The sequence below is a fragment of the Euprymna scolopes genome, chromosome 6 (genome assembly GCF_053919585.1).
Source record: "Euprymna scolopes isolate OS-2025 chromosome 6, ASM5391958v1, whole genome shotgun sequence".
In the NCBI taxonomy this organism is placed as follows: domain Eukaryota; kingdom Metazoa; phylum Mollusca; class Cephalopoda; order Sepiida; family Sepiolidae; genus Euprymna; species Euprymna scolopes.
Window position 1 is genome coordinate 127,066,697 of NC_136487.1, and position 17,149 is coordinate 127,083,845.

The window sequence follows — 17,149 nt, forward strand, 5'->3', positions numbered from 1 at the left end:
AACAAGGCCGCCATGAATAAAAAATTAAAAGCAAAAACAGTTTTTAAATTTTAAGGTGAAATTTTAAATCAGCAAAATCTTTTGCACTAAGTTGATATGTGCATACCTTTAGATGTATATCTGTATATATATCTTTAGATTTATAGGCCTGGTCATAATTGAAAATTTCTCCTTGTGTTCTTTGCCAAGAACAATAATGAAGACTGAAACGCAAATATAGCACTATGTTATTAAAAAAGAATGTCCCCAGATGAGAAGTGAACAATTGGAAGAGAGACACATTGGACTTAAATCGCAAAATTTATGCATTACTTGTTATTCATTGACACCAGCTCTAAACACAAACTCAATCTGAAATGCAGTATACCATCAAATTAGCTCAGACAATTGTAATATTAAAAGTACATGCATTTTTGGCCACCACAACTGGTATTAACTTTTTTAATACCAGGCGGGCAACACCGGGTAACACTGGGTAACATCTTGGCCTTCGGGACAAGATCACAGTGTAGTATCTGTTCCGGCAGATATTGCACTTAAGATAATTTGTACCAGTCAATGGAGGGGAAACCCTCTATACTGGGACAATTATTATTTTTGGTAACCAGAGTGCCCCCTTTTTGCCTACTTTTAGGAGAGCTGGTTTTTACCTCACATTAAAAACGGCCTTGTGCCTAATTTGCTCAGTGGGGGAGCAAATAAATACCATCTGTTCTTCAGATGCTCCACTTCAATTTCTTGTTCTCTGTCAGTGGAGGAGAAATCCTTCACGACTGAGACAATTTTTTATTTTTGTTCCTTTTCTCCACGTTAAAAAACGACCCTGGTGTCTAACTCTGTCCCGTGGGGAGGCATTGTAAATAGGAACATTATGAGTTTCTTTGCAAATGCCATCTGTCTGTATGAATGTCTCTTTTCAACTCCAAGTAATCCCGCTAGTAGTGTCGTATATTTCATGCTGATGTATGAAAAAAGCCATACTCCTTTCCGACGACAGAAATTAAAAATAAAATGACAAGAGATCAACATCTCGAAAGTGATATGCATCAGAACATTGTAACCCTGCTAAAAGCAGAAAAGCGATCTTACTGCCTAGTACTTTGTGAAGTTTTAGCACAAATATAATAATTTGAAGCGGAAGAAATCTTGAGATGGTTTTCCGAAAGATAAATAAAGCGCGAAACTTGAACATTAATTTATTGTTCAGACAGATCAGATTATGAACACACTCAGCTTGAAATTGAATATACTATGACGTTTATAGAAACAGTTTACTCTTTTATATGAACAAAAGAAATCTGATAAATCAATTAGCCAATATAAGTTTATGTTTTTTTTTATTCGATTTTTTTTAAAATTCTATAAATACACAATTGTTAGTGTAGTAATTGTTTTAGAGACAGAGCAAGAGAACCCTGTTACTAAATATGTTGATAACTGGAGTCACTTATTAATTTAGATTGTAGCACAACATTCCTTGATTCCAGACTAATATAATATCTTTGGCCGGCGTCTTGTGGTACAAAGCTAAAGTTTTTTTTTCGTCGACGCATCGTAAGTTGTAGCTTACTGGATAGCGACGTCTCTCTGTTTCTTTCTTTCCTGCTTTCTTCTTGTTCCAGTCGCCCTCTTAAATAATAAAGGTGTCAAGCGATCATTTTTACAATATACGGTATAGATACATTATATTAATAAATCATCATCCATAGCGTGGTAAGGATCAGTTGTCCCGAAACTAATTGCAATACCTCGCTATATACAAATAAAGAGAAAGAATTGACCAGCTTATCTTTATGTCTGCGACGGGATATCTAAACTTATAACTTCTATTTGAAATTTCAAATATTCTGCTCTAAAGAAAATTCCACTTTTAACATTCTTTTACTCGAGTCCTATATCGTTGAAGAAAAACCACATTGGGTTCTTTGTCTTTCATTACAAATACGAGAGATACTTTACGAAAAAATACTCGCGATAAATTTTACTTAAAAACAAGCTAAATAAACTCGCGTCCTCTTCTAATTATGCAGATAAAACATTTGTTTTTTTTATAGAGTAATTAATATTATAGTCACAAAAATAGAATATTTTCATCGAAAAAAATGTTAGCTTTTTTTTTTATCAGTTAGTAGACTCCTCTGCATTACACATTTAATACTATCAATTATTATTACGATTAAGATTGACATCCCATCTTTCTGATATAAATTAATTTGAAACGAGCTTCACTCATACACATTCACATATATTACTAATTATTTGCTTTCTTTATAATTTCAGGTCCCGTAGAGCAAATTAATGAAAATACGCACCCATTGGATCTTTCTAACATTTACGGATCAACATCAGCAGTTTCAGATCGACTGAGGGCGAAAACAGACGGTAATCCTGTTCTTCTGTAACATTTGCATTGTATTATCAGAACTGACGGCAGTGCTATGGTTGCTAGTGCTGACTGTGGTTTCATTGGTTTGAGTTCAAATTCCATCTGTACTACTTCCATTAAATCTCACAGAAAAAAAACTATTACTACATCACGCAATTATATAGTGTGCAGATTATTTTGTAGTATATTTCTTGCGTTAAAAAGCATTATTTTTTCTCATTTTAAGCATTTGTCTATTTGATATACATTTATATATCTTTATCATTCACAGATACACACATCTATCTATCTATCTATCTATCTATCTATCTATATATGTATAGTCATCCACATAAAGTACTGTTTCACAGCTCACCAGTGCGGCTAGACAGGCAACTTCTTCAAGTCAGGATCGAACACGACCGCCCGTAGGACAGTCAAGGCTTCGAACCATTGCCATAATCGGCAGCTGCTGTGCGGGTAGTAAATTAACGATGTTTTGACATCGTCCGAATACCTAAGCTCGATTTGTTTACACAAAGAGCATCGCTTAATATGCTAATAATATATCTTGTATCACTTTCCAATATGCTAACCCTCTCTCTCTCTTTCTCTCTCTCTTTCTCTCTCTCTCTCTCTCTCTCTCTCTCTCTCTCTCTCTCTATATATATATATATATATATATATATATATAATGTAGCCTAATTTACTATAAATTTATTTCAACACAATTGGCGCTTTTAGAATAAGTAAGCTGTTCGAGGTTTGTCGCCCGACCGAGAAGTTAAAAATAATTCACAAACCGTTTTAGATGTATTAAGAAGGGGAAGAAAGAAAGGGTGGAGTTGGAGGTGGCGGAGAGAGTAAGGAGGAGGAATATTTATCATTGCAATATCATCGCTAGGTCGAGATGCCAACGCCCGTCTACATGCCTCCATAAAACAGGAATTTATTTACTAAATACTCTGGAACAAATGACTTGATAATTAACAGTTTTTGCATCTCATTTAGATTTTTCACAACACTAAAATGACAAAAGCATAAATAGCTTTTAAGTTTCGATTTGGAAATTGTTTATAAATTCCGATTTTTTTGTTGTCCTTTTTCGTTCTTCGAACTCTTCACTATATTTGCCCTTCTGTTAACGTAAGATTATAGGCAGCGTGGGACTTTTTTGATTGGACCATTTTCGTTTTGTTTAGTCTGGTTTTTTTTATATCGTCCCCTTACCGATAATATGCCAATTTTGTCCCCAACATTAAATCGTTCTGTGGTCATGAAATCATAGACGCAAGCACATTTTCGATCATTTTGGCAATGGTTTATCTTTCCCCAATAGTTTTCTGAAATATCACTTAACAATTATTTCCAATTAATTATCTTTCGCCAATAAATTATTTTTCAAAATGTTTTTCTCCAATAAATTATTGTTCAAAACAATTTTTACGCTCGTATAAGCTAAGCCAAAGCCTAACCCTAGACTAATTCTAAACGTAACTATCACCTAACCGTAATTATCAGATCCTTGTTAACTGCCCTAAAACGCTACAATGATTCGAAAATGGGGATCGTTTTATGTTGTTTTGCCTGTCTTTTTCTTTTCAATGTGTTCACACGTAAACGCCTAAAAGGTAGAAATTTCCTTTATTTAAAGGGAGATTTAGTGGAGTGTAAATAGTATATACATTTTAGAAATCAACAGATATTTTTTGCATCGCAAACCTGATAATAAAAATGCACAATTGTACAGTTATTTATCTGAGCACGTCTGTTTCTATTTCGCGCTAGGTTTATTGAAAGTGAGTGACACAAATAATCTTTTGCCGACGTATACACTGACAGAATGTAAACTTCCTACACCAAATACAAACAATGAACATTGTTTCGATGCTGGTAAGTGCCCACATTTTCGATATTTCCCATCAAGCAGATAACGAATTACAAAAAGTACAAATTCAAATATATTTTTTTTCAGAACCAAAAATTTTATTGTTTAAAAAAATACTCCATCAAATAGTTATTCTCGATTGACACGTATTGATACATTTTATCTAAAAATTATTTATTATGCTTAATCTGAGTTATTCCCCCTTGATGCAATTCTTCTAAGAGTTATTTCCTCCTAAACGCAATTTACTCAAGAGTTATTCCCCCTTGAAGTATTTTATCAAATAATTCTCTGATTTCACTTAAGAATCATTAACGCCTATTCTCTTTATCTACGAGTTATTCCCCCTTAAAGCATTTTATCTAAGAATTATTCCCCCAATATGATAAATGGATAAAAATTGTACAACGAATAACCTACCATATATTGCACCCAATATATTGTAATGATGTCAAAAGTTTTAAAAGAAATATGACTTGAATGCTATCAGCTAGAATTGAAACAAAACATTTAACTATCAGATAAGTAATATATTAACACACTTATGTACTAGTTACGACATTGAATCCGGCGATTCTTTACGATTAAATCCTGCAGGCGTCTTATCTAAGTTTATATATATATATATATATATATATATATATATATATATATATATATATATATATATATATAGGTGGTGTTTGATCAACACTGCTATATATATACGCATACATAAATATAAAGAGAAAGAAGTTTGTGTTTATTATACTCTTTTTACGCAACTATTACGCAAGTATAAATCATGTAGAATATTTGCATTTATATAATTACACGTAATACTAAACTAAAAATGATCATCCCACAGTAAACTGAAAAAAAACCCCAAAAACTAATAGCTAATCAATTAAAATGAATGTTTAAAAGAATATGCAAATTAGCTAGATCTTTCGCAGATGAATGCAATTCCACGACCCGTATAAAACAAAGTTGCATTTTCTTTTTAAATAGAAAAAAAGGGTTTTAATACGAATATCAATACAAACAAACAAACAAACAAACAAACAAATAAATAAATAAATAAATAATTTTTAGGAGTATACAAATTTGTTGTACATGGGTTGTGAAATTCATCTGCAAAAGATCTAGCTAATTTGCATATTCTTCTGAACATTAATTTTAATTAATTTCCTAATAGATTTTTAAAGTTTTCTTATGGGGTGATCACATTTATTTTAGTATTACGTATCTATATATCTATAAAAGTAACGTGTCTGTCTGTCTGTCTGTGTGTCTGTCTGTCTGTGTACATTTCCCTACGCAATAACTCTGTCAATTTTTAGTCTATAGACTCGAAATTTGAAATACCGGGTACTGAGATTTGGGAAATCGATGTGACGGGTGTCAGCCAGAAATTTGGCTGTTAAGGGGTCAAATTTCAACGATTTGACCTTTAAGAACTCTACCAAACTCCTCCGACAATTTTGGGTCTAGACACTTGAAATTTTAGATTTAGGTTCCTTGAACATGGATCTTAATAAAGTGATTTGAGCCCGAAACAATAAATTTTAAAGGGTCATAATAGGGGTCAAAGTTTTAAAAAATTAACCATTTTTTTTGTTTTTTTGCTTTTTTTGCACAGCATACACCTCCAAACACCCGAGCAACGCCGGGCACCCCTGCTAGTAATTATATAAATGCAGATATTCCACATGATTTATACTTACGTAATAGTTGTGTAAAAAGATTATAATAAACACAAACTTCTTTCTCTTTATATTTATGTATCCGTATATATATTTGTTAAAAAAATTTGCCTATCAAACTGCTCTGTCAGTTTTTGGTCTACAGACATTAAACTTAATGTATAGGGTATTCGGACCCACGCGAAACTTTATATTTTGGTTTTAGCCGGGGAAAAATCGGTGAAAAATTGTGAAAATGAAAAAAAGTAAATTTACCAGGTAAATATTACGAATATGCATGCATGAATAATAGCTATTGGTTTGTGTTTTAATTTTTAGCCTTGCACAAACAAGTTTTCATAGCTCAGACATTAACGTCAAAGGAATTAGTAAACCATAATTTAAACGTTTTGGTTTCTATTCTCGGTGGTGGCGCACGAGTTATTAATTTTTTTTTTAAATCAATAGCATTTCAGCTCGGTGTTGCCCGGTGTTTGGATGTGTATGTTGAGCCAAAAAAACAAAATAAAACAAAAAAAAGATCATTTTTTTTTTAACTTTGACCCCTATTATGATCCCTTAACATTTATAGTTTTGGGCTCAAATCAAGTTAGTAAGTTAGATCAATGTTCAAATAATCTATATTTAAAATTTCAAGTGTTCAGACCCAAACTTGGCGGAGGGGTTTGGTAGAGTTCTCAAAGGTCAAATCGTGGAACTTTGACTCTTTAATAGCAAAATGTTTGGCTGAAAACCAATTACAAAGATTTTCCCTACTCTCAGTACCCTGTATATCAAATTTCGAGTTTGTAGACTGAAAACACAGACAGACAGACAGACAGACAGACAGACAGACACTTTCACTTTTATATATCTACTAGCATTTCAGCCCGGCGTTTCCCGGGTGTTTGGAGGTGAATACTGAGCAAAAAAAAAAAAAAAAAAAGAAAAGTGGTAGTAGGAAGGTAGGCTCGAATCCGCAGCACAAGGGAGGAACAGAACGGGGGAAAACATGACGTCTTTGCTGTTACGACCACGGCCAAACCGGAAGGGACGTAGGTTAAAATTAAGGCTAGACAATCGAAAAGAGAAGATGACTTTCGAAAATATCTGCGAAAAAAGCGACCCCCTCTGTGGAAAAGTGTCCAATTGAACGTGAACATGTTAATGTTTTTAGCCAATTTTTCTATATTTGTCGCCTGAAAGGTCGAACTTCAAAACTATACTGATCTTGTAAAAATCCGCCGCCTCTGTCGAAAGTTTAGTCAGACACGCAAACATACATACATACATACATACATACATACATACATACATACATACATACATACATACATACATACATATATTTATATATTGCTACCTAAACATTTTCGACCCAAACCAATTAAAAAGCTTACCCTATCTCTGAATACCATTAATGTAAAATTTCAAATATTTAGACCAGAAATTGTCTGAGTAATTTGGTAGAGACCGCGGAAATCAATTTTTTTTTACTTTGACCCCTATTTTTTTACTTTGACTCTTATTATGACACCTTAACATTTATTGTTTTGGGCTCAAATCAAGTTAGTAAGTTAGATCAATGTCCAAGGAACCTATATCTAAAATTTCAAATGTTTAGACCCAAAATTGTCGGGGGAGTTTATTAGAGTTCCCGAAGTTCAAATTGTTGAACTTTGACCCTCTAACAGCCAAATTTCTGGCTGAAAACGATGACAAAAATTTTCCCAAAATCTCACTACCCTTTTTATTAAATTTCGAGTCTGTAGACTAAAAATTGAGAGAGTTATTGCGTAGGGAAATGTACAGGGGTACACAGACAGACACACAGACACAAAGAAACACACATACGTTCACTTTTATAGATAACTAGCACTTCAACCCGGCGTTGCCTGGGTGATTGGAAGTGTAGACTGAGCGAAAAAAAGGGGGGGTAATTTTTTTAATTTGAACCCTATTATGATCCCTTAAAATTTATTATTTGGGCTCATAACAAAGTTATTAAGTTAGATCCATGTCCAAAGAACCTATATCTAAAATTTCAAGTGGTTAGACCCAAAATTGACGGAGGAGTTTGGTAAAGTTCTCAAACGTCAAATCGTTGAACGTTGACCACTTAATCGCCAAATTTTTGGCTGAAAACCGATCACATAGATGTTTACAAATCTCAGTACCCTGTATATCAAATTTCGAGTCTGTAGACTAAAAATTGACAGAGTTATTGAGTAGGGAAATGTACACACACAGACACACATACAGACACACAGACAGACACACACACAGATACACAGACGCGTTCACTTTTATAGATATATAGACTTGCATTTCAGCCCGGCGTTTCCCGGGTGTTTGGAGGTGTATGCTGAGCAAAAAAACAAAAAACAAAACAAAAAAAAAAACCCAAAACAAAAAATAAAAATAAAAAATAAAAAATAAAAACAAAAACGGTCAATTTTAAAAAATATTTTGACCCCTATTATGACCCTTAAAATTTTATTGTTTTGGGCTCAAATCAAGTTATTAAGTTAGATCTATGTCCACGGAACCTATATCTAAAATGTCAAGTGTTTAGACCCAAAATTGTCGGAGGAGTTTGATAGAGTTTTCAAAGGTCAAATCATTGAATTTTGACCCCTAAACAGTCAAATTTCTGTCCGAAATCCGATCACATAGATTTTCCCAAATCTCAGTACCCTGTATATTAAATTTCGAGTCTGTAGACTAAACATTGACAGATATATTGCGTAGGGAAATATACACAGACATACATACATACATATAGACAGACAGACAGACACGTTCACTTTTATAGATATATACATATATCTATAAAAGTCAACGTGTCTGTGTGTCTATGGATCTAACTTAATAACTGGATTTGAGCCCAAAACAATAAATGTTAAGGGGTCACAATAGGGATCAAAGTTAAACAAATTTACGCTTTTTTTTTGCTCAGTATACACCTCCCAAACCCCGGGCAACGCCGGGCACCTATGCTAGTATAATAGATTACTATATATTGGGTCAAATATAATATAATAAATAATACGAAAACTGCATTGATCAAAATATCATATTTAAGCGTATTTTACGTACATAATACTTGTTAAATGAATCTAAAAATTATTTTTATATTTAAAGTTTCATGCTTATGTAGTTATCAGCGGAGGAAGTCATACTTACTGTTGTTTAGGGGGTTTGAACCCAGCCACAAGATCAATCTTGAATTCCTAGGGTAGCATTATACCTCAAATCTACCGACAAGTCAAACAAGAATTATTGGAAATTAAATCCTTATACATACCAAGTCAGCGGGCTTACTTAGCGAGTTTTATACAACCGGAAGTAGGAATGTTGCGTTTGCGATAAAGTTGTTTTTAATTCCTCATAGAGGGCTCAGCTTTAATTTCTTAAAAGAGGGCTTATATCAATAATATATTTTAAAATAAATATTAAGAATTATTTTTTATACCTACAGACACCAGTGTTTCATGCTTAGTGCTGTTTTCTTTCCGTTTATCTTTTCTTAGGCGATCTACGTGTTAATGTTGATCCCCTGATAATGACTATGTATACTGTATGGGTACGTCATCATAATGTTATTGCCTCAAAACTGAAATACATCCTTAAAGATGCCAGCGATGAGAATATTTTCCAGACAGCCAGGCAGATTGTAATTGCGCAATACCAGCATATCGTGTATAATGAACTTTTGCCGGTTTTTGATAAAAATACACCATCGAAGACGGCAGAAACTGGGACCAGTTTATACGTATCTACTAAAAAACCATCTATAGTTAACACATTCAGCCTTGTGTACACTGCGATCGTTGATTCAATGGTACCATCAAAGATTACAGTCGATGGAAGCGAAATGCTATTGGATACCGTTTTTTACAATCCAACACAATTATTTAAAACTGATGGCATAAAAAATATGTTGGAAGCAATGCAGAAAGCAAAGGCAGAGAAAGTTGACAGGTATTTGTTTTTTTTGTTTTAATCTTTTTATCTATATAATAAGAGAAAGTTCTCCTTTACTCCATTGACTATTGTAGCCTTGTGTTCTTCCTTTTTTAACTAAATTAATTCATGCTAATGTTAGGGCCGTTTCTCGCTCTAACGGTTAAGTCAAAATGCCTTATTTCAAGATAATTCGACTTAAACAATAGACGCATCACCTTTATATATCCTGCATACGTATATACGATACAAATCACAGGATCAACTGATTTGCGTATTAGTTTTATAAAAAGACGTCGCATCAATTGATTAATTGATTATTATATTTTAATGATTATTTTGGTTTTGACATAACAAACAGTTCTGTTCCCAATAATATTTTATTTCTTAGAAAACTATTTAACATTTGTGTTTAAATGTCCTTGGCTTTAAATGGGCGGACCTGAATTTCATCAGGTAACAATCTAGTTTTTAATTTCTATTTGTTTCTTTACAACCACGTTAAAAAGTAAATAAATTTGGATTGAAATTACGAAAATATTAATGTTTATCTATCTATTGGGTTGGTGCAAAAACAATATCGTTTTCTCACATGTTACTTTTATATATGATTTCTGAATACATAGATACAGCCATGTTATATGTCATTTTGAAGCGCGTTTTTGGCTCTACCAAATCGTATAATTGACAAAATTCCAATCCTCAAGATTTTCTTGTTCCAGTTCAACTAGGCGAAAAGCTGCCAAGACAGCTCGTGATATCAATAATGCATTTGACCCAGGAACCATTCTGGAACACAATGATGATGAGAACCTCGAAGATGAAGACGGTCACGGCCGGCCGACTGCGGTTGATAACGAACATTTGAAAGCCTTAATTGAAGCCGATTCTCGCAAAATCACGCGAGAAGTTGCTGTTGAACTCGAGATCGACCTCTTAACAGTCGTTCACCATTTAAAATAATTAGAGAAATCAAAAAGTTCGATAAATGGGTGCCGCAGGAATTGAACGATGATAAAAAAAATGTCGCTTTTAAGTGCCTTCCACGCTCCTTCTGCGCAACAAAAATTACCCATTTCTTGACCGGATTGTGACGTGTGATGAGAAATGGATCCTCTACGATCAACCGGCGACCTTCGGCACAGTGGTTGGATGCTGTAGAAGCTCCACAACACTTCCCGAAGCCGAAATTACACCAAAAAAGGTTATGGTGACCGTTTGGTAGTCTGCGGCCGGTCTCATGCATCGCATGCGAATCGATTACGGCTGAGACGTACTGCCGACAAATTGACGAAATGCACCAGAGACCCCAACGAATGTGCCAGAGATCGGTCAATGTGAAGGGACCAGTTCTCGTCCATAACAAAGTTCGCCCACGTGTTGCTTAATTAACCCTGCAAAAGTTGAAGAATTAGGCTACGGGACTGCTTCATCCACCATATTCATCGCATCTCTCGCCCACCGATTATCACTTTTTCAAGCATCTCGGTAACTTTCTGCGAAAAATGCTTCAAAAGCCGAGATTATGCCGAATCTGCCTCCAATGATTTAATCGTTTCCAGAACTCCAGGTTTCTATGCTAATGGGATAAATAAACTTGTCTCTCGCTGTCGATTCTAATGGTTCTTATTTCGATTAATAAAATTTATTATGAAAGAAGTTATGATCTTTTGAAGTTGAACGCCAAAAACAGCATCATTTTTGCACGAACCTTATATATGAATAAATGAAAACCATTTTGTTTTATTTTTTACAACAATTTATACGAATAAAATGTTCTAAATAAAAGATTATAAATTATTATTTAATACGTATTTCAAGTATTTTAAGTAGTGAACTTTGCTAAGCGATATCGGGATGGCAGATCCAAATAGTTTTTATTTAGATCTGCAAGATCTTCGCCTATTTAATTGACGTTAAAAGCTTTTCTTATAGACGTATATAAAATATGTTTCAGCTATTAATTTGTATTCTTAAAAACTTTCTCGATGTCTGGGTTGCGCCCCTTACATAAATATTTTATAAGAAGTTCATAGGGCCTTATTTTGGTCTGGTAAACAATAAAACTTGATGGACTAATAATTCAGTAGTTGAAAGTTGGTGCCAGATATTTAATGAATTAATATACTTTCCTGTACAATGCCGAGACACTGGTAAGCTAGTATTATATCTATACTCCCATTTGTTTTTAGTATGAAAAACCTTTTTCTCTATTTATTTAAAAAGAAAATTTGTTTTATATGAGTCGTGGAATTGAAAACATCTGCAAAAGATCTAAGTTGCATATTTTTTTAAACATTGAATTTAATTATTTTCCTATTATTTTTATCAGTTTTATTATGGGACTATCACGTGTAATTATATTCATGCAGATATTCTACATGATTTATACTTGCGTAATATTTGCGTAAAAAGATTATAATAAGCACAAACCTCTTTCTATATATATTTATATATGCATATATAATTTTATTTAAAAAGATTTGCCTACCATACCCTTTGTCAGTTTTTTGTCTACAAACATTAAACTTAATATATAGGATATTCGACCTCATGCGAAACTTTATATTTTGGTCTTAGCCGGGGAAAATCGATGCAAAATTGTGAACATTAAAAAAAAGAAGAAATTTGCCAGATGGAGGTATAACGACGGCATTACGAATATGCATGCGTCACGTAATAGCTATTGGTTTATGTTTTAATTTTTAGCCTTGCAGCAAGCATGTTTTTACAGCTCAGGCATTAACGCCAAAGAAAAAGTACACCGTAAGCTAAAGGTTTTGGTTTCAATTCTCGGTGGTGGCACAGGAGTCATTTTTTAAAAAAATATAATATAATATAGTAATAAATACGAAGTCTACATTAATAAAAAATATATTTATGCGTATTTTACAACCAGGCAATGCCGGGCGGCCAGCTAGTATATATATATATATATATATATATATATATATATATATATATATATATATATATATATATATATACATGCAGGTATGGCTACATTATGTAGCCAGACTTTGCGGAAGCATCCTATAGATTATGTAGCCAGACTTTGTGGGCACCCGGTATATATATATATATATATATATATATATATATATATATATATATATATATATATATATATATATATATATATATATATTCAGTAATGTGATTGATAATTTAAAATTCAAATTAGAATTAAATTAAAAATCCGTTTCACAAGAAGGAACAACAACAAAGTCATTAATTTGTACGATCGTTTCGGAAAACAATGTTTTTATTGTGGTAGACATTAAGTCACGGACAATAATTTATCAGAAAAAGTATTGGGAAGGGTTTTTAATATATGTAAAAGACACCATAAATAAACCTAGCATTAAAAGTAAGGCAGATGTATCTGGAAAAAATAAAAATAAAAAGTATTTATTTACTTGATAAGCAAATTAGTATGGGTTAAAAATAGAAATAAAATAGAATTAAATTATAAATCTGAATTTGGTTTAAATATAATATTATAATAATATATTTCTAATAAAATTCATAGACACACACATATACATATATATATACATATATATATACATATATATATACACACACATATATATATACATATACATACACACGCATATACACAGATACATACATATATATTTATATATATAAATATATATAATTATTTACCTTTTAATTCTTCGCCTTTTGAAATCAGCAATTAAGGTCAAAGTATTCATATGGATGTTTATTGTAGCTTTTCAACTTATGAAATGATAAATTTTTTAAAAAGAACGCTCATGGAATATTTTATATCGGTTAGCATACGTTTAATTAAAACGCTAAATTTAAAACTGAAGAAAGAAAGGGGAAGATAATCTTATTTCTTTAATTAAACAATGCAAGGGGAATAATTAGTATTTTATTTATTATTAAGGAATAATAAATCAAGCAAACAAAATATTATAATCTATTTTTAAATTACTGAATTGAATATTTGATAGGCTCATGTAAAATAAAAAATGTAGTCTATAGCTGCACAGTATCCAAAAACCCAAATCTAAATGAATTTAATAGCAACCATAACTCAACCCCCCGATTAAATAATGACATTAACTTTAACCAATCTACCAATCAAATACAGACCAACCAACCATATAATAATCCAACACCTAATCTACCGGAAAATAATTACACTAAACAAGAGGCAATATATTTTGGATCCACATCTAGCTTAATAAAACAGAATTTCAACGCACAAATATTCTTTTAAAAATCACTCCCTGTTAAACCAAACTACCCTACCCAAGCATATTTTGCGACTCAAAGATAACAATATTTCTTTCAATTTTAAATGGCAAATAATAGGATCTTACAAAGCATACAAGCCAGGAGATAAATTCTGTGCACTTTGTACAAAAGAAACCCTAAAAATTTTAAAATATGAAGATATAAAAAATAGAACCAGTCTCTTAAATTCAAGAGAAGAACTTATTTTCGCCTGCAGTCATAAACGTTGGTTTAAATTTAATAAATGTAAACCACCTTAAATCATTAAAAATGTTACTTATTAATATTCAATATTAAAATTAAACTATAACTTGACATGCTTATTAATAATAATTTTTGATCATCAATATTATTGTTATTATTAATTGATCTGATATATCGACCATTATTATATGTTATTAAAATATATTATTAACCTTAACCTATGATATATTTTTTAATTTCAGTAAATAAATAAATGATCAAATATTAAATTCAATAATTTCAAAATAGATTATAATATATTGTTTGCTTGATTTATTATTCCTTATTAATAAAAAAGTTAAATATTAATTATCTCCCTTGCATTGTTTTAATTAAAGAAATAGGATTATCTTCCCCTTTCTTTTTTTAATTTTAAATTTAGCGCTTTCAGTCAAACGTATTCTAACCGATATAAAATATTCCATTAGCGTTCTTTTCGAATCTTAACATTTCATCAGTTGAAAAACTACAATTAACATCCATATGAATGCTTTGTCGTTGATTATTGATTTCAAAAGGCGAAGAATCAAAAGGTAAATAATTATATATATATGCGTGTATGTATGTGTGTGTGTATATGTGTATGTGTGTGTGTATATGTGTATGTGTGTGTATGTATATATATATGTATATATATATATATATGTATATATATATATGTATACATATATATATACATATATGGGTGTGTCTTGGTATTTACTTTTTAAGTTTTATTAGAAATATATTATCATAATGTTATATTTAAACCAAATTCAGATTTATAATTTTATTCTATTTTATTTCTATCTTTAACCCATATTAATTTACTTATCAATTAAATACATACCTTATAAGTTTTTCCAGATACATCCGCCTTACTATAAATGCTAGCTTTATTTATAGTATCTTTTACATATACTAGAAACCGTTCCCAATACTTTTGATGATGAGGAAACTTAGTTTTTTTTTAAATACTATATGTAAAAATTATTGAAATTAAACTATAACTTGATATGCTTATTAATAAAAATTTTGATCATCACTATTATTTTTAATATTAATGGATCTGATATATCGACCATTATTATATATTATTAAAATATATTCTTAGCCTTAACCTATGATATTTTTGATTTCAATAAATAAATAAATTATCAAATATTAAATTCAGTAATTTCAAAATAGATTATAATATTTGTTTGCTTGATTTATTATTCCTTAATAATAAATTAAATACTAATTATCTCCCTTGCATTGTTTTAATTAAAGAAATAAGATTATCTTCCCCCTTCTTTCTTCAGTTTTAAATTTAGCGTTTTAACCAAACGTATGCTAACCGATATAAAATATTCCATTAGCGTTCTTTTTAAAAATTTATCATTTCATAAGTTGAAAAGCTACAATAAACATCCATATGAATACTTTGACCTTAATTGCTGATTTCAAAAGGCGAAGAATCAAAAGGTAAATAATTATATATATATATATATATATATATATATATATATATATATATATATATATAATATATATATAGATTTATAATTTTATTCTATTTTATTTCTATCTTTAACCCATACTAATTTGCTTATCAAGTAAATCCATACTTTTTATTTTAATTTTTTTCCAGATACATTTGCCTTACTTTTAATGCTAGGTTTATTTATGGTGTCTCTTACATATATTTAAAACCCTACCCAATACTTTTGCTGATGAGAAAACTTTGTTTTTTAAATTACTATATGTACAAATTATAGTCCATGGCTTCATGTCTACCACAATAAAAACATTGTTTTCCGAAACGATCGTACAAATTAATGACTTTGTTGTTGTTCCTTCTTGTGAAACGGATTTTTAATTTAATTCTAATTTGAATTTTAAATTATCAATCACATTACTGAATATTAAATTAGCTCTAGGATATTTATCTATCGAACTTATTATATATCTAAATTACAACGAGCGCCTTTTCTTTTCCTGTATTTTAATTAAATTAGTATTTTTTATTGCATTTTCATCCCAAACAAGGCACATTGCCACTTTGTTGTAGGGAGCTACTATCAGGGACATAAGCATCAGGGTTACTATGTAGGAAGTTGGGCAGCAAGATGTCAGTTCACGTTACACTTGAACTTCTGCATGTCAGTACAGTCGGGGAAGCACGAACCCAGAAGGGAATTCCAAAGTCTAGCGGTTCTGGGGAAGAAACTACTAGAGTAGAAGGCTCTCTTGCATCTTGGGATCTCTACTGTGAAGGAGTGGGATTTAGCTGCTTGTTGGGTTTGTCGGGGGTATTTACGTTGAGGGCGCACAAGTGCTTGCAGTTCGTCAGAGCATTCACCGTTAAAGTACTTGTAGAACAGGCAGAGGGATGCAACATTTCGTCGATGTGACAGAAGCTGAAGTTTAGCTGACAGTTCAGGACCTATCAGATTGGCGACTCTCTTTTGAACCTTGTCTAGGAGCGAGAGACTAGTAGCCGATGCACCAGCCCAAATATGACAACAATACTCCATACACGGGCGAATGGTGGCCTTATAGAGTTATAGGATACTTTCGGGCGTTAGTAGCTTTCTAGCACGGTAGAGAGAATCCACCTTATTCGCAGCGGTCCTGGCAATGTTCACAATGTAATTGTTCCAACTCATGTTTCCTGTGAACGTTAGGCCGAGGATTTTAAAAGATGTACTTTCAGATAAAGAGTCATTGGCCATTGCTATTGGCGGTAGGGAAGGTTTCTTGTAATTATTGAAGGAAACAAGTTTAGTC

At 31.7% G+C, this 17,149-nt stretch overlaps 1 protein-coding gene across 2 annotated transcripts in view; it reads left to right on the plus strand.

Moving 5' to 3' along the window:
• LOC145277946 (chorion peroxidase-like) overlaps window positions 1-17,149 on the plus strand; it is a 61,689-nt gene that overhangs the window by 35,480 nt on the left and 9,060 nt on the right. For both annotated transcript variants that reach the window (XM_080130032.1, XM_080130033.1), the window contains 3 exons: window positions 2,281-2,382; window positions 4,154-4,258; window positions 9,451-9,901. In XM_080130032.1, the coding sequence (XP_079986158.1) occupies window positions 2,281-2,382; window positions 4,154-4,258; window positions 9,451-9,901 (658 nt within the window). The remainder of the gene's footprint in view (window positions 1-2,280; window positions 2,383-4,153; window positions 4,259-9,450; window positions 9,902-17,149) is intronic.